This window comes from Myotis lucifugus, unplaced genomic scaffold (genome assembly GCF_000147115.1).
Source record: "Myotis lucifugus unplaced genomic scaffold, Myoluc2.0 scaffold_196, whole genome shotgun sequence".
In the NCBI taxonomy this organism is placed as follows: Eukaryota; Metazoa; Chordata; class Mammalia; order Chiroptera; family Vespertilionidae; genus Myotis; species Myotis lucifugus.
The window spans coordinates 1,187,929-1,205,398 of record NW_005871244.1 but is presented as its reverse complement, the minus strand read 5'-3'; the positions used below and the strand labels follow the sequence as shown (position 1 = coordinate 1,205,398).

The 17,470-nt window shown below is 50.7% G+C and overlaps 1 protein-coding gene across 1 annotated transcript in view; it reads left to right on the top strand.

Moving 5' to 3' along the window:
- The first annotated feature begins 3,394 nt into the window (after window positions 1-3,394).
- FOXP3 (forkhead box P3) overlaps window positions 3,395-17,470 on the top strand; it is a 16,336-nt gene continuing 2,260 nt past the window's right edge. Inside the window, exons 1-10 of the mRNA XM_023760953.1 lie at window positions 3,395-4,163; window positions 11,934-12,165; window positions 12,684-12,788; window positions 12,877-13,015; window positions 13,398-13,485; window positions 13,555-13,659; window positions 15,113-15,200; window positions 15,403-15,483; window positions 16,432-16,582; window positions 17,205-17,281. Coding sequence (XP_023616721.1) covers window positions 4,144-4,163; window positions 11,934-12,165; window positions 12,684-12,788; window positions 12,877-13,015; window positions 13,398-13,485; window positions 13,555-13,659; window positions 15,113-15,200; window positions 15,403-15,483; window positions 16,432-16,582; window positions 17,205-17,281 — 1,086 coding nt within the window. The 5' untranslated portion in view covers window positions 3,395-4,143. The remainder of the gene's footprint in view (window positions 4,164-11,933; window positions 12,166-12,683; window positions 12,789-12,876; window positions 13,016-13,397; window positions 13,486-13,554; window positions 13,660-15,112; window positions 15,201-15,402; window positions 15,484-16,431; window positions 16,583-17,204; window positions 17,282-17,470) is intronic.

The window sequence follows — 17,470 nt, the reverse complement described above, 5'->3', positions numbered from 1 at the left end:
GCAAACAGCAACCTCCGCGGGGCCGCCGTTCCTTCGAACAGAGCTTCAGGGCTTCTCCCCCTCCCGCGAGGGGGGCGCAGGAGGCCGCAGCGGGGGCTCCAAAAGGGGCCGTGTGCGCCATATCGGCGGTGGCACCGACGGCACCGGCGGCGGGACCGGCGGGGGCCGGGCCTGAAGGGGCGGGCAGCCAATGGGAAGGCCCGCGCGGGGGGCGGGGAGGGGGTACAGCTCACGGAGGCCGAAGGCGTGAGACGCAGACAGGTGTATCAGGCAGCCAATGGGGAGCCACGCACGGTGACATAGACAGTGAATCGAGCGCAGGAGACGCACGCAGCCAATAGGGACGTCAGAGAGTGGGCGGTGTAAGAGGCAGGGTGATCGGTGAATCAATGGGGAGACCTGAATGGGGGTGGTGTAGGGTCTGGGATGAAGAGAGAAGCAGGACAGCTAATGGGGAAGCATGAGCGGGATTGGCATCTGGGTGGCGGGGTAAATGGAGTGGCTACAGGCGATGGGGGCAGCAGGCAGCGAACAGAGAGGCCTGAAAAGTAGGAGATCCCAGGGTTGCGTAGGTAGGTGGTTGAAAGCTAGAAACAGTGAACAGCCAATGGGAGCCACGCGCCGGTGTCGTAGAGGAGGGGTGACGATAAAGGATGCAGCGAGCCAACGGGGAGTCTGTGAGCCTGCATGAAGCCTTCAAGGGGTGGTGCCAGGGCGGAACTAGTTCTTATGGAGGCCAGAAGGAGCTCGAGAGGCGGTGTGTGAGAGCGTCGGAGGCGGGACTGGAGGGACAGAGCCGATGGGGATGAAGGTGGGAGCAAGGAAGAGAGATGTCAGATAGCCAATGGGGGAGCCAGAGCTAAGTGGAGCCCTCAAAGGGTAGTGCAAAGGGACATAGAAGCGAGATATGAAAGAGCAGAGCCTACGGGACGTTATAGGTGGTGTGTAGGAGGGAATAAAGAGCCAATAAGGAAGCAGGAGGAGAGGACAGTGCGTAGGCAGTCTGGGCTATGGGGTGGTCAAGTAACAGAACCATAAAATGCCACTTGTGAGTGGATTTACCTGCTCCCTAACCCTCCGTGACTCCCCATTGCCCCCGAGCTGTGAATCCCCAAAGCCCCTCAAGACCTAGACTGCACTCTGGTGCGAAATCTAAGAAAGCAAAATGAACTCTCCTGTCGCAGTTACTGGATCTCCTCTGCCCACCTCCAAGCCTTTGCTTGAGTGTGACTAGGCAAGGATGCCCCTGATTGTCATCCTCAGCATTCTCCAGGACTTGGCACCATTACTGAATGAATGGCCAGATGAAAAATATAACTTTTTTGAAAGGTTAGCTTTTTCTAAGCAGCTCAGCAAAACACTAAGCTTGACTATGCCGCCAAGAGTTGATTAGGCATGTTGGCAGACACTGGCTAGCATAATCACAAATCCAAGCCCTGTCCTTCTTGCCCCACTCAGTCCTCCACATCCCACAGTGGCCTCACCTCCTTTCTATCTGCCTCCATCTCTTCTACTGTTCCCTCTCCCAAGAGAGCTGCTCTTTCTGCTTCCTCCATCTAGTCAACTCCTTTCACTCTCCCTTTGAGGTCTCACCTATGGGAACCAAATTGTAGCTTTTGTCCACTGAGCATGTCCATTCATACATTTCTCCTCCATCCTAGGAGGATTTACTGAACATCTACTGTATGAAAGGTTTTGACTCAAAACATCCCTATGAGGAAGGTGGTCCCCCCAGCAGCTACCTCCTCTCCCCCTCATGTCTCGGTGTCCAGGGGTCATGGGTCAGAAAGGAATATGTTCAGCTGCAAGTAACAGAAGAATCATGAAATAATGGGAACTTAAATAGATAGAACTTTATTTTTGTATCACCTAAAATCCAATCTGGTGAGTAGTCCAGGGACTCCTTCCTACCTTCCCAATTAGGGCATTGTCTGTGGCCAAGTCTAGACCCCAGACTCTCATCCTTTAACAGATCCTATCAGCTCTCCTTTTACAATATTTCCCAAATCCACCCTTTTCTCACCCCCTCCACTGCCAACACCAACACCAGTCCCCTGAACTATTGCAGTAGCCTCTCTCTCACTGGCCCCCCTGCTTCTACCCTTATTCCTACAGTCAGTTCTACACTCAACAATCAGAGGGATCCTGTTAAATCTCATCTGCTCACAGTTCTCCTGTGGCCTCCTCCTACAAGGTCCTGCATTGACTAACCAACCCTCTTGTCTCCTCTCTCACCTCACCTCCTACCCCTCTCCCTCTCTCTCACACTATTATAACCTTACAACCTCCTTAGCAGACCTTGAGAAAATCAGACACACTCCCACCCACCTCAGGGCCTTTGCACAGGATGTTTCCTCTGGAATTACTCAGATGTGTACATGGATCCCTCCCTCACTTCCCTTCAAGTCTTTGTCAAAGACCCCCTTCTCTGGGGATTTTCACCCACCTCTTTGTTTTTTTGTGGGGGTTTCTGTTTCTGTTTTTGTTTGTTTTTTATATATTTTTATTGCTTTCAGAGAGGAGGGGAAAGGGAAAGAGAGATAGAAACATCAGTGGTGAGAGACAGTCATTGATTGGCTGCCTCCTGCACACCCCCTACTGGGGATCGAGCCCACAACCTGGGAATGTGGCCTGTCATGGAATCAAACCGTGACCTCCTGGTTCATAGGTCGACGTTCAACCACTGAGCCATGCCAGCCGGCCCTACCTCTTTGTTTAATTCTGCCCACTGTCCCCCAGAAGCCTTCATTGGAGAGGATGTAGTCCAGTACAGAGAAGAGGTGATGAACTCTGTCCCTCTCTGCCTACCTGACCCCCCAGTTCTCACTCTGCAAGGGTCCCGGCTCTCAGCAGCAGCAGCCTCCCCCTCCCCCCCACACATCCTGAGCCTCACTCAAGTAGCCTCCTGGGAATCTTTGGGCCACCACTCTCAGTTTTCCTCCTCTTTCTCTGGCCACTCCTGTGACAGTAAGGGAGAGATGGTCTGGGAAGGCATAAGGGAGGTTCAGCCCGTACCTCTGAACCTGAAAGAAAAAACCAGCCCCTTCTCTCAGGAAGGGCAAGAGCTGGGACAGGGAATGAGGCCTCAGCTTCTAGAACTGGCCTGGTTAATAGTTACTCAGCAAGTGTAAGAAATGTTTAGGCCCAAGTCCATGGGGAGCAAGGGGTCAGCTTCCCAGGACTCTTTCTTGACAAGTACACTAATCCTCACCCCCCACCACCACCACCCCCGGCCGCTTGCTCCCAGCCATATGCCACAACTGTTAAGCCCCTGCTGTACACAGGGTTCCTACAGGTCTCAACCTGAGAACCTTACCCCACCTTGGTGCATCCCCTGGATGCCTGGCACACAGGCCATATTTGGGTCCCAGACATGTCCCACCAACTCAGAAGCTTCAACCAGTGAAAGTTTTGTTTTGACCTAATGGTAGGGAGGGTTGGGTTTGTGTGTGTTTTTTTCAATTGTCGTTGTTGGCTGGTTTTTTTAAGGTCTTTTTTTTTTCTATTCACCTTTTTTTTTTTCTTATCTTCACAAAGCCAAGCCATCAGGCCCCCTCTGGGCTTTTCCAGAAAGGTGAGTCTGAGTTGAGGAAAGAGGCTCTCCTTTTATTGAGAGGGGAGGAATAGAGGCAAAGGGGTGAAAGGGTGGGTCTTGGGCACAAGGTTTGTACCATGTGAATAAAAAGCTGTTTCCAATTTCTCTTCCCCAGGCCTGAAACCAGTCTTGCGGATACTTTGGAGTGAACGTTGGATGACACAATCCTGGGCCATGCCGGGCATCGGGGAGCCGGGGACTGGGAGTCTCAGCCATGGCCTGTCAGGAGAAGCCCCTGGGTGCTGGTCTCCCCTGTTGAGCATTGATTGGAGGAGGTGCTCGCTGAGGTGAGGAAATGCGGCCACCAATTCTTGGACAACCTTAACACCGCACAACCTTCAAGCCCCCCAGAAGAACCTGAGAACCTCCCTGTCATTGCATCCTAGTATTTAAAACCTGAGACTGTTGGGATCAAGGAAACTTGGGGGTTTCAAAGTCTGGCACCAAAAGGCAGGGCCCCGCACCTGCCAGCTCTGTGATCTGGGACAAGTTTCTTGACTACTTCGCGTCTCCATTTTGTTCACCTGTGTAATGGCCATGATGTCAAGATGGACCTCAACGGGCTTTGGTGAGGATTGAATGTGACCATGTTGTTGTTCTTGTTAACCCTCACCAGATGATATTTTTGCATTGATTTTTAGAAAGAGTGGAAGGGATGGGGAGAGACAGAGAGAGAGAAACATCGATGTGAGAGAGACACATCGATTGGTTGTCTCCCCCATGCACCCCGACCAGGGCTGGGGATCAAGCCTGCAACTGAGGTATGTGCCCTTGACCAGAATTGAACCAGGGACCCTTTAGTCCGAGGGCCAGCGCTCTATCCATTGAGTCAAACAGGCTAGGGCACGAATGTGACCATTTGTGAGAAATGTTCAGCACTATGCCTGGCACATGGAGAATTTGAGATAAATGTCAGCTACGGGGATGTTGGCAGATATTTGGACTCCTAAAGCCTTGGAAACGGGGATTTCTCTAAGTAGAAAGTCACAAAGGCTGAGGCAGAAGCATCAGGCCATGGTATCCCTGACTATGAGCGGGCTGGGCTTCGTGAGGATGGGTGCATTAATACTGGGGTCCTGGTCAGGACCTTCCCCACAAGGTGGCCTCTGGGTCAGAGCTCTCAGGCCATGATGAAATGAGACTTTTCTCCCTGTCCTCACTCAGTGATGCTCAGTGGATTCTGGGAGCCAGTGATTCTCAGACTCTTCCATTCTGGGAACTGTGGGGCGTGGGGAGGACTCTCTGATTTTTTCTCCATCTAGTAATTTCCCTCACCCTCTGTGGGAAGATGGGTTGCAAGGATGTCCAGAGCTCCCCCTTCCTGGTCAGTAAGAACAGTGATGACCATAGTAATGCCACCTAAGGGGGACATCCTATGGGGGAACTGAGGCCTGAAGCAGGGCAAAGCCTCTGGAAACCCAGCCCTATTCCATTTCTTTCCCTGGTGTTTCCCATCCACACATAGGGGTTTGGTGCCTCTGTTTCTTTTCCAGGAGAGCCTCAAATAGCCTCTCACTCACAGAGTAGGGTCTGTGAACACCCAGGGCGCCCTGTGATTTATTTGAGTTCTTTTCCTTTGTTGTTTTTCCTAACTCTACACACTTTTGTTTAAAAAAAAAACTGTGGTTTCTCGTGAGTCCTGTTATCTCATTGATAGCTCTCACCTCTGTGGTGAGGGGAAGAAATATTTTCAGATGACTTGTAAAGGGCAAGAGAAAAACCAAAATTTCAAAATTTCCGTTTAAGTCTCATAATCAAGAAGAGGAGAAACGAGAGAGAGAGAGAGAGAGAGAGAGAGAGAGAGAGAGAGAGAGAGAGAGAACTATGAGAGCCCCCCCCCACCCGGTGATAATAAGTGCACACAGTCATCGAAAAAAATTGGATTATTAGAAGAGAGAGGTGGCTTCCACACTGTGGGTTTTCTTCTCGGTATAAAAGCAAAGTTGTTTTTGATATATGACAGTTTCCCACAAGCCAGGCTGATCTTTTTCTGTCAGTCTACTTCACCAAGGTGAGTGTTCCCGCTCTTCCCCACCAGATATGCGGGTCCAGTGGAAGAGATGACAATGAGGTAGGCACTGGAGGGTCAGGAGTCCTCCATATAGTCCAAACACATGCGGCTACTGTGGTCCTGGTCAGGTAAGGTATTTTTTACAATAATAATAATAAATGCCAGAAGACTGATAGGTAGAGTACTTAATCTATGCTTGGGTGGAGGCAAAGATAATTAAATTGATATATAGATGGGTAGGATTTTTTTAAATATGTCAACTACCAATCTTTATGAATTTCAGATCTTTAAACAACTTGAAATGCTGTCCAGGTATAACTGAAAATTTCAGTTACATCTCTCACCTCTCTTCGTCTCTTCTCTCTCAATATCGCCCATCCTTCTGTCTCTATTCGCCCTGTCTCACCTATTCCATGTTTATCTGACCCGCTCTTTCTCTGTCTGTTTCCCTGACTCAGAATTTCCATCCTTCTGTCTGTATCTGCTATGACCATTTTTCCTGTCTGTGTCCTCTGTCTTGACCACACTCCATCTGATTCCTTTCCTCAGTCTTTCTCCCACCATCTCACCTGCTCTCTTGTCTTGCCTTCCCACCCAGCATATGGCACAGAACTTTATACACAGTTGGAGCTCAATAACAGTGTGTTGAGTAATGCTGATGAGGACATTTACATTTTATAAGAATGATCATCAATTCTGTGTGCTCTGATCAAAGGAGGACCATGAGCTGTCGGGTCAGGTTGTGGACTTAACTGAACTTGTTCTTGTATAAAAGCAGACCCTCCTGGAGGGCACTTGATGCCACTGTCAACTGTGGTTTAACTGTGTGGTCCTAATCCCAGGACCTTGTGTGTGTGTGTGTGTGTGTGTGTGTGTGTGTCCAGAGTTCATGTCCAGGAACAGAACAGGCTGTTCAAGGCTGGGATGAGTTCGTCTCTGCAGGCTTAGCAAGTGCTCACAAAGTTTTAGCTGTTAGTATTTTTTAACTAAATTAGAATCACACTATTTATTGGCTTTGTTCCTGCTTTATTCAATTAATAGGAGCATTTTTGTAGATCACTGAAAATTGTTTCAACATATGATCTTTCACGGCTGTCAAAACTGACCTCACATTGGCATGAACCATGATTGATTCGACCAAATGCCCATCACTGGACATTTGGGTTGTTTCTCGTTTTCCCCCATAATCATCCCTGATTTGTCCCTTGGATTCCTGAAAATAGAGTTCTTATGGCAAAGGGTGTGTGCATTTTTAAGGTTTCTGACCCTCTTTGCAAACTGTTCTTCCAAAGGTTGTACTGTTTTATGCTCCCTCTACTCAATCTAACCCTGGGTGGGTATTGTCATTTTTAAATCCTTTCTCAACATAACAGGTAAGAAAAAAATATTACCACATTGTTGAAATTTACATTCTTTGATTACTTAACTGTTTGTTGACTATTTGTGCTTTTGGGGGTCTGGTGTCCTTCATCCTAATAGGGTGTTCATCTTTTTTTCTTATTGATTTACCATAGCTCTTTATTTAAAAGGATATTAACCTTCCATCAGCCCTACATATATAGCAAATATTTTCTTTTTCTATTTGTTCACAGTGTTTTGTGATACTTGTGATGTTTTTATATAGTCAAATAGATTAGCTTTTCCTTCTGTGGTTACTGTCTTTGGTTTTGTGCTTAGAAAGTCCTTTCCCACTTGAAAATGAGATGTGTTCACATGTGTTGGAGTCAGACTGTCTGTGACAAACCCAGTCTCACCCCAAGCCATCTGTGTGATTTTTAGCCAGGCATTTAAACTTTCTGTACCTCCATTTCCTCATACATACTGTGATAGTAATAATAGTATCTACCTCAAAGGTGGTTGTGAGAATTAAATCTATTAACCATGTTAAGTTCTTAGCATAGGGCCTGGGATCCATATTAGATATTATTATTTATCTTTTTAATGGATCTGGAATTTATTTTAGGTTATATGATGATGCTGATATTTCAAACTGGGCAGGGAGGGGTTAGTGAGAAAATGGACTAATTGTTCATTCAATCATTTTATTTTTCCCTTAATTATCCCAGAAACATTTATTAAACCATCTATCCTACACCATCCCCCAGTTTGGGCAGTCATCACAAACTCCATTCCCTGTAGTCATGGGTCTGTGTTTGGGCTTTCTTTTCTGTTCTGTTCCTCAGTGTCTGCTCTTATACTAGAGCCATACCACTTTGCTGATTATTGCTTTGCAACACAATACAATACAAAGCCCTAGGTGTAGCCCTCATGTCACCCTTTGTTATTCCTCATCATTTCAGGCACCATCCAGAGGCCAGCAACTGTTCTTATTTGGGGCATTCTCTCTCTCTCTCTCTCTCTCTCTCTCTCTCTCTCTCTCTCTATATATATATATATATATATATATATATATATATATATATATAATGTTTCACCTCAGAATCTCTCACTGTCTCTATTGTTCTTTGTCTCTCACTCTATCTCTGTCCCACCTCAGGTCTCTCCATCTCTCTTCATATCTCTTGTTCTCTGTGTCTCTCTCTTCCCCTATGTCTGTCTCTTTGTTTGTGTCTCTCTTTGTCTCTATGAGTCTCTATATATCCCTGTCTCTCAGTCCCGTGGATAGAGGAGCAGTTGTCAACTTGAAGCTCTACACCTAACTCACCCTGACACAGAGTGGAAGGGCCCTGGCCCTCACCTATTCCACACCTCTCCCCTTCCCAGTGTATAAGAGGAGCAAATTGAAGCCCAGAAATGGGTGAGAGGGCCTCTCCCAAGTCCTCACAGAAATACATTGGCAGATTTGAGACCCTAGCTCAGCTCTTAAGACTCTCAGTGGAAGCGTTGCTCTGTCTCTCTCCCCTACTCTGAGCCTCAGTTTACCTCTCAGCACCCATGAGGGGGCAAGGGGACATGGGTTGTCCCCCATCTGCTGCCATTCCTCATTCTGTCTTCTCACAGGTGGGACCCTCACTAAGGCAGGAGGATCCATGGTCACAGTGTGGGGCTTAGCCTCCCAAGAGCTAGCTGGGTGGGTCCCGGGGCCTCATGGGAAAGGAGGCCTCGTGGGCTGAGGTTGGTGTCACTAGGAGGACATCGGTCAGTGGGTCTGACTATGGACAGAGCTCATCCATGTCCCCAGAGTTGGCACTGGTTCCCAGCGCCTTTCCAGAGAGCCTGGTGGTGGGATTTCTACTAGCAAAGGCCAGGGCTTTTCCTGCTTCCTGCCACAAGGCCCTCACCAAAGGTGCACCAGCCTCAACCACCCCTGTCTTCCTTCCCCATCTCCGGCAGAGTGACTGTGAGTCTGGAACATTGTCCCAGAATGGACAGGGAGTCTAAGGTCCTGCAGTGTCCATTCATCGATCACTGACATTTTGCTAAGCATTTCATGGAAGATGGGGATTGTTATTGTCCCAATTCACATAGGAGCCTGAAGAGAATTGTAGCTAGTTAGTAGCAGAGCCTGGCTCCAGGCTGGGGAAAGGATAGGGGGTAATCCTGACTCTCCTGCCTTCGCAGAACTTGGGATGGAGACTGGGGGGAGTGGGGGTTGTTATTGCAATTCCAGGCCTGGTAGGTGAAAGACCCAATGAAGTAGTGAGCTTTCTGTCCTTTTGGGAGTTTCAGTATGTTTGGATACCAGGAACATTGGTTCACATGCTAAGAAGTTGGACCCATGGACCCCATAGAGTCTGTGGGTTTGAGATTCTGGGATCCTTTGAATCTAAGTAATGATGTCCCATGACTCTGGGGTTGAAGACCCTGAGGGTCCCAGTATCTGTAGGATCTGCATGGCACTCCTCAAGCCTCAAATCTTGGGCCTATTCTTGCCTGAGAAGGGCCAGGTCTACAGGGCCCCAGGGCTTGTCATGGTGGCCAGATGGACGTCACTCACCACATCCGCCAGCACCCTCATCACCCCACCTGGGCCACACCAGCTGAAGGATGGGCCAGCCAATTCTCGGAACGAAACCTGTGGGGTTGGGTGTCTGCCCCTTTGTCTTCCTCCTCGGTGCCGATGAAGCCCAGCGCATCCGGCCGCTGTGACGTCAATGGCGGAAAAATCTGGGGAAGTTGGAGGCTCTGACAACAGGGCCCAGATGCAGACCCCGATATGAAAACACAATCTATGTCCCAGAAACATCCTCCATGCGTCTTCTGAGAAATAGTCAGAAAGGGACGCCCCACCAGACAGTGCAGGAAGCTGGCTGCCCAGCCCAGCCCTCCCGTACCCCACTACCAGACAGACCATACCCATGTCCCCTTTCTGAGAATGTATCTCTGCTTCCCTGAGTCAGGCCATTCCACATGTGTTTGGGGAGGAGATTTCTTATAAGCTCTGGCCAACTGTCCAGGCAGCTTCAGAAGTGACCGCAGGAAGCTGTGTGGACCACGTGAGGGTAATGGAAAACATCCACTCACTAGTTTGCTCCACTTCTGTAACAAAGTACCACAAACAGGGTGACTTAACAGAAATGTATTGTCTTGGTTCTGGAGGCCTGAAGTCCTAGATCAAGGTGATGGCAGGATTGGCTCCTTCTACAGCAGTGAGGGAGAAAGTGTCCAGGCCTCCCTCCCAGCTTCTCATGATTTCCTGGTAATTTTTGGCATTCCTTGGCTTGTAGAAGCATCACCCTGATTTCCACCTTCATTCATCCGCTCATTCCTTCACGTACCTCCTCGTTGTCACTGATGTTCTCTCAGGCTCTTATCCTGAGCCTTCAGAGGCCCAGGCTCCTGTTTCTCACACAGTAATGTTCTAACCCCCAGGGGAGACTAAGAGTTGAGGATCTGAATTTTCACCCCACCTCCCTCAGCACCACAGCTCTGACAACCCCCATGGCTGACAGCAAAGAAAGGAAGGTGCAAGCTGTTCTCGGCAGCTGTTTGCCCCACCCTGTACTGTTGGGTGATGCGGGAGACACACACCGCCCCACAGCAGGGGGCCTGTGAAATGTGGACACACACACACAAATTTTCTGGAGAAAGCAGTGGAGTTCCCAAGTCGCCATGGGACTGTGGAATGCTGCACCTGGGTGTCCTCTTCAGTAACATGGAGGTTGGACTGGGCAGTCCCTTCTAGCTCTGACTTCCTCTAGGACTGGGATTACAGGATTCTGGGAAACCAAAGCCCTGCCTGTTGGGAAGTATAGGGTTCTAGAGCCACTATGAAGGGCTTTCTGGATTGGCCTTGGACAGGGGAAGAGGAGGAAGAGTGGGCATTTCAGGCAAGCCAAACTGCATGAGCACAAAGGCTTTGGGGTAGATTCTGATAGGGACTGAATTGAGGAGCTCCCACAGGCCCCGGCTCAAGAGAGCCTGTCTCTCCTCGTCTGGCACCTGCCATGTCAGTTCTGTGCACGGTAGAGCCCAGAGATGACCAGACTCCCACTCAGCTGTCCATCCAGCATTTCCACTAGTATGTCTAATGCCAGACTCTTCATGTTCATCCACACCTGGATCATCACCCCCCTACTTTGTTTCCCCCGTCTCCCTCATCCTAGGTGACATCAGCTCTGTCCTTACAGCTGCTCTGTCACTTTCTCTCTCTCTCAGCCCCAGATCCAAGCTACCAGAAAGTTCTCTGACTCTACCTTCCAAACATGCTCAGAATCCACCCACTTCTCACCATCTCCACTGTCACCATCCTGGTCTGTGCTACCATCGTCATTTACTGGGACTGTTGCAGTAGCTTCCTCACTAGTCCTCTATTTCTGCCCTCACCTTCTTAGAGTCTGTCCCTTCACAGCAACCAGTGGGATCTTTTGAGTCCACGTCCCCTGCCACTCCCAGATATGCCCAAGTCACTGGGGTAAAATTATGCTCCCAGAAGAAAATCAGAGACCAGCCCCAGTGGGATCAGAAAAGGTTGTGGGATCAGCAAAGGTTGTGTGACCGATGCCAGGTTCAGGGAGGACTGGAGGGCTGAGGCCTGAATTCAAGGCCTCAAGTGGTGGGGGAAGGAGCTGAGACCTACCCTGGCTGAGGCCCCACAAACCACCATGAACCCCCAACTGCCCTCTGGAGAACACATCCCCACCAGGGCTGTGCCAGCACGTGTAGGCAAGCCACATGCTGAATGGTGCAAGTCTGCACATGGGACATGTGTGCGGACACACACACACACACCCATGTTCCTGACACCAATGTGTGTGTATGTGTGCATGCACCCATGATTAGAGCTGGGGTCTAATTGTGGGATCCTTTGGGACATGTTCCAGCCAATGACTGCTCTGACCAGAGGGGGTGTCCACATGGTTCAGGTGGTTGAGTATTTTGCACACCGCCAACACATGTATAACTCCTTCCCCTATGTCTCTACAGCCTGACTTTGGACAAGGACCCAATGCCCAACCCCAGGCCTGCCAAGCCCTTGGCCCCTTCCTTGGTGCTCAGCCCATCCCCAGGAGTCTCGTCCAGCTGGAGGGCTGCACCCAAGGCCTCAGACCTACTGGGGGCCAAGGGCCCGGGGGCAACCTTCCAGGGCCGGGACCTCCGAGGTGGGGCCCATGCCTCCTCCTCCTCCTTGAACCCCATGCCACCATCACAGCTGCAGGTGAGGCCCGGGGCCCAGGATGGAGCAAGCAGGGTGGAGTACCTGGGCCTACAGGTGCCGACCTTTACTGTGGCACCGGGCGGGGGGCCCGGCTGGGGAACAGGAAGTGGTTTTCTGGGTCCCAGGCAAGTCTGTGACTTATGCAGATGTCACGGGGCTAAGAAAGTCCCCACTTAGCAGGTCTCAGAGATCCGAGGCTCTCCCCAAACTCCCAATCCCTCTCAGGAGAGAAGACTTTATCATGGTCCCACAGGTATGGCCATGTGTCCCCATCCCCATGTGACAGAAGAGAGGATGGGGCCCTAGGGCGTGAGATGACAGAGTTGAGGCCAGTTCTGCCACTTATTAGTTGATCTTGTGAAAGTCACTCAATCTCCCTGAGGTTGAGTTTTTACATATGTATAAAGGGGATGGTCCTAGCACCTACCACGTGAGGTTGTGGTGAGGAGCATATGAATTCAACATTTAGAACAGTGAGGATGAGGACAGCATCTCTCCTGCCTGCTTTCTCCCCCCAGCTGCCCACAGTGCCCCTCGTCATGGTGGCACCTTCTGGAACACGGCTGGGTCCTTCGCCCCACTTGCAGGCACTCCTCCAAGACAGGCCACACTTCATGCACCAGGTATGGACCGTGACTGGGCAGGGAGGAGGGAGTAGGTGGGGGAATTGGGAGGAGGCCAGGTGGAACCATAGTCCATATGTGCCCCCAGCTCTCAACAGTGGATGCCCATGCCCGGACTCCCATGCTGCAGGTGCACCCACTGGAAAGACCAGCTATGATCAGCCTCCCGCCACCCACTGCTGCCACTGGGGTCTTCTCTCTCAAGGCCCGGCCTGGCCTGCCACCTGGTAATACCACACCCCACAGCCCCACAGAATCCCAGAGCCCCCCAAGTCCTTGACTATGAGCAGTGTAGGCTGCTGAATTGTGGCCCTCAAGGGTCAGGTGTCAGCTTTTATCATCTCGGAAACTCCAACCTCCGAAAAATGTCAGGCTCAGAACCTGAAGGGTACAGAACATCAAAATCACGGAACCAGATCTTTGCAGAGTTCATCAAAATGTCAGGACTTGTGAATGGCAGTCTTTGAGCTGTTCCACCAAAAACCTTGGGTGTTAGGGACACCAGAGGCTCAGGAGGGTGGGAAGCTCAAAAGGAGAGGCCTTGTGGGCCAAGCTCCAGAGCCCAGTTCATAGTCTCCGTCTCCAAAGGTGCCCTGTCCCTACCTACAGGGATCAACATGGCCAGCCTGGAGTGGGTGTCCAGGGAACCAGCATTGCTCTGCACCTTCCCAAGCCCTGGTGCACCCAAGAAAGACAGGTCAGTGGGAAAAGCTGGGAAGGACCCTTGCCTTGGTATTCCCTCCCCTGACACCTTCTGTCCCCCCAGCACCCTTTCGACCGTGCCCCAGGGCTCCTACTCACTGCTGGCAAATGGTGTCTGCAAGTGGCCCGGATGTGAGAAGGTCTTTGAGGAGCCAGAGGACTTCCTCAAGTGAGTGGCCCAGGCCTATTCCAGTCCAGAGCGGTCCCCAGTTTGTGGGAGGAGGTCTTGGGTGCAGGTCTCAGCTCAGGCCTCACCCCGGTAGGTAGTAATTTGATAAAAGAGGCAAAAGCTGAGCCCTGGCTGCTGTGCTAAGTGGTTGGAGCATCGGCCTGCACACCAAAGGGTTGTAGGTTCAATTCCTGGTCAAGGGTATGTACCTACAATCCCAGTACCAGTACATACCTACAATCTTCCTGCATGTGCAGGAGGATATCCATGTGTCTTCACATAGAGTCTCTCTCTCTCTCTCTCTCTCTCTCTCTCTCTCTCTCTCTCCCTCCCTCCCTCCCTCCCTTCCACTCTCTCTAAAAATCTATGGAAAATATATCCTCGGGCCCTGACTGATTTGGCTCGGTGGATAGAGCATTGGCCTGCAGACTGAGGGGTCCCAGGTTTGATTCCAGTAAAGGGCATGTGCCTTGGTTGCGGGCACATCCCCAGTGGGGGGTGTACAGGAGGCAGCTGATCGATGTTTCTTTCTCATCGATGTTTCTAACTCTCTATCCCTCTCCCTTCCTCTCTGTAAGAAATCAATAAAATATATTTAAAATTTATATATATATATATATATATATATATATATATATATATATATATATATATAATCTCCTTGGTAAGGATTAAAAAAAAAGAGGCAAAAGCTGAGACTGAGAATTCAAATCCAGGCTCTGTCCATCACTGGCTCTAAGATCTTGGGCAAGTTGCTTAGCTTCCCTGGGCCTTGGTTTTCTCATCTGTATATGGGGCATAATAATGTATACTATTATTTACCTGTACTATTATTTTACAGACTAAGAAACAGGCCAAAGAGGTTCAGTGTGTTGATCAAGATTACCAAGTTCCTGAGTGACTGAGCTGGGATTTGAACCCAGGCAGCCAGGCTTCAGAATCCACACTCCTACCTGCTTTGCCCTTCTACCTGTCATGCCAACACACCAGGCTGATTTTATTGATCCCCAAAGTCCCAGCTCCTCAAAATGGCTTTTGCTGCCTCTTCTTAGCCTCATCACAACCAGATACAAGATACCCCCAGATACCAAACACACACACACACACACAGTCACACACTTTCTCCAACCCTACCCAACTATCACTGGCAACTCAATGTATCCTATCCTCTTCACCACCAGGCCTTCCCTCCATCTGGAATGCCTTTCCTGCTCTCACCTACCTGGCTACTTCCAGCTTACCTCCTTCTAAGTCATCTCCAACACCCTGGCCAGGCTCAAGTAGCCTGCTCAGGCCTGGCACAAAGGAGATACCAAGTAGCATGTGTTGAAGGAATGGTGTGAGAGGGAGACCGAGGTAGAGGGGTTAGAGGCTGAGCCCTCCCCATTGAGAACATTGAGCCTCGAGGCCAGGTCTGCCATGGTCACCTACATGGACTCTTCCCCCTCCCCAGGCACTGCCAGGCAGACCATCTCCTGGATGAGAAGGGCAGGGCACAGTGTCTCCTCCAGAGGGAGGTGGTGCAATCTCTGGAGCAGCAGGTGACGTGGGGCCGGGGGTGACGGTGGGGGGATGGTGGGCAAACCTTATGTCCACCCTGTGCCAGAAGCTGAGCTCACCCAGGATGGAGACTAACATAAAGGAAGGAAGGGGGAAGGGCACTCCCAGGGAAGAACATAGCCTGGGCAAAAACATGGTGGAAAGAGGCCAGGTTGAGGTTTCACTGTGTGCCTGTCCTCACAGCTGGTGCTGGAGAAGGAGAAGTTGGGTGCTATGCAGGCCCACCTGGCTGGGAAGATGGCCCTGACCACGCCTCCATCCGTGGTAAGTCACCCCAGGCCTCATGGCAGCACAGACTGCTGGTGGAAGGGGACAGGGAAGGGCCCTGCAGTGTGCAGGGGACCTATTCTTACACCCAGGCCCTGGGATCTGTGGGCCCATTCCCAGCTCCAAACATGCCCAGATCTGAGAATCTACGCCCCTCCACTTACAAGCCCTCTGACCCTAAGCTCTTGAAATATCATAACCTTGTTTTCAAAGCCACATCAAGTAGCTAGACACTTAATGCAGACTGTGTGTCACTGGCAGGACTGGCTGTATAACGTGCAGGCCCAGGGCAAAATTAAAATGCAGGCCTCGGATTTCAAGGTGGCAGCCACAGAGTATTAAACAAAGGGAGGGCCCTGTATGGCTGGCTGTACAGGTCACATGCCCATGAGGTGGGCCCTGGGTGACGGGTCACAGGCATCCCTTCTGATCCCTTTGCTGGTGTGAACTTACTCAGTCCTCATGATGCCACTGTAATGTAGGCACTGCTATCATCCCTAACCCCCAGATGAGGGAAATTGAGGCCAGGCAGACATAAGTGACTTGGGTAATAGAGGAGCCCAATTCAACCCCAGCTCACAGCCCCCATCATTGGTGAGCTACACACACACTAGTGCCCACACCACAGTCTGATAAACACAGCTCATGCTGCTTTGTGGGAATACATATCAGACTGGAGTTGAGAAGAGAGCACCCTTGCTTTTAAGTGTTTTGTTTTGGGGTTTTTTTTATTGATGAGAGAGAGGGAGAGAGAGACATGAGAGAGAAACCTGGACATGTGCACTGACCAGGAATTGAACCGGTGACCTTTTGGGACAACACTCAACCAACTGAGCCACACTGGCCAGGGCAGGGCGCCCTTAGTTTTAAAAACACTCACTTATTTAAAATTCAAGTGGAAAGTTTCAGCCTCCAGGTCACCAGCCTCTCCCTCACCACACCCAGGTATCATCTGACAAGGGCTCCTGCTGCATTGTAGCTGCTGGCACCCCGGGCACCACCCTTCCGGCCTGGCCTGGCCCCCAGGAGGGCCCCAATGGCCTGTTTGCTGTGCGGAGGCACCTCTGGGGCAGCCATGGACATAGTACATTCCCAGGTAAGAATAGTCTGTGCCCTGCATGGTGTCCCTGAAACCCTGACCCCCAGACTGACATACAATGGAGTGGGGCTCCATACTGCTCTTCCCCACCACCACCACCTGGCCTTTGGACAAGCACATCTGCTTGCAAAGCTTCCTCTCCGGGTGTCCGTGGCCTGTAGGCTCCCATTAGGATCTCAGATGTCTAGCCCTATCTCCCCTGGGCATTGGGGCTTCAGCTATGCCATTTGGTCGTCATAAAGGAGAAGGGAGGGAACTACCTATGTAATTTCCAGGGACTCTCCCTCCCCCCCTCAAGGGAAAATGGGGTGATTTGCCCAAGTTCACCAATCCCCTACTACCCAAAAGGCCTGGGCTGTGGGTTTAACAGGGATCAGGGCTCTTGAGTGTCATCTTGGTTCTACCACTTAACCAGTTAAGTCCTTTTGGCGTGTAAGTTACTTCCCTTCGTTTAAACCTCTGAGAGGTTACACCTCATTTTGATGGGAGTGGTACAGAGTAAGTGACACAAGTTACATCCAGTGCTCAGCAAACAGTAACTGATCATGGGAAGAGCAGAGGGTAGGAGAGGGAGTGAGGAGGTTTAGGTGGGGCCTGACTCCTCTCCCCCCTTGGACAGAGTTCTTCCACAACATGGACTACTTCAAGTTCCACAACATGCGGCCCCCGTTCACCTATGCCACTCTCATCCGCTGGGTAAGCAGGGCAGTGCAGGCCAAGAAGGAAGAGAAAGACGGGGTGGGGACCTGCCTCCCAACCTCCAGCCTCCCTCTGAGCACCCCCAGGGAGGGCTCCTGCATGAAAACAAAAACTACACCTCAGATGTGATTCCCTGTGCCAGCAATCACCTCAAACCTGCCCCCACCCCCAAACCTAAACCATCAC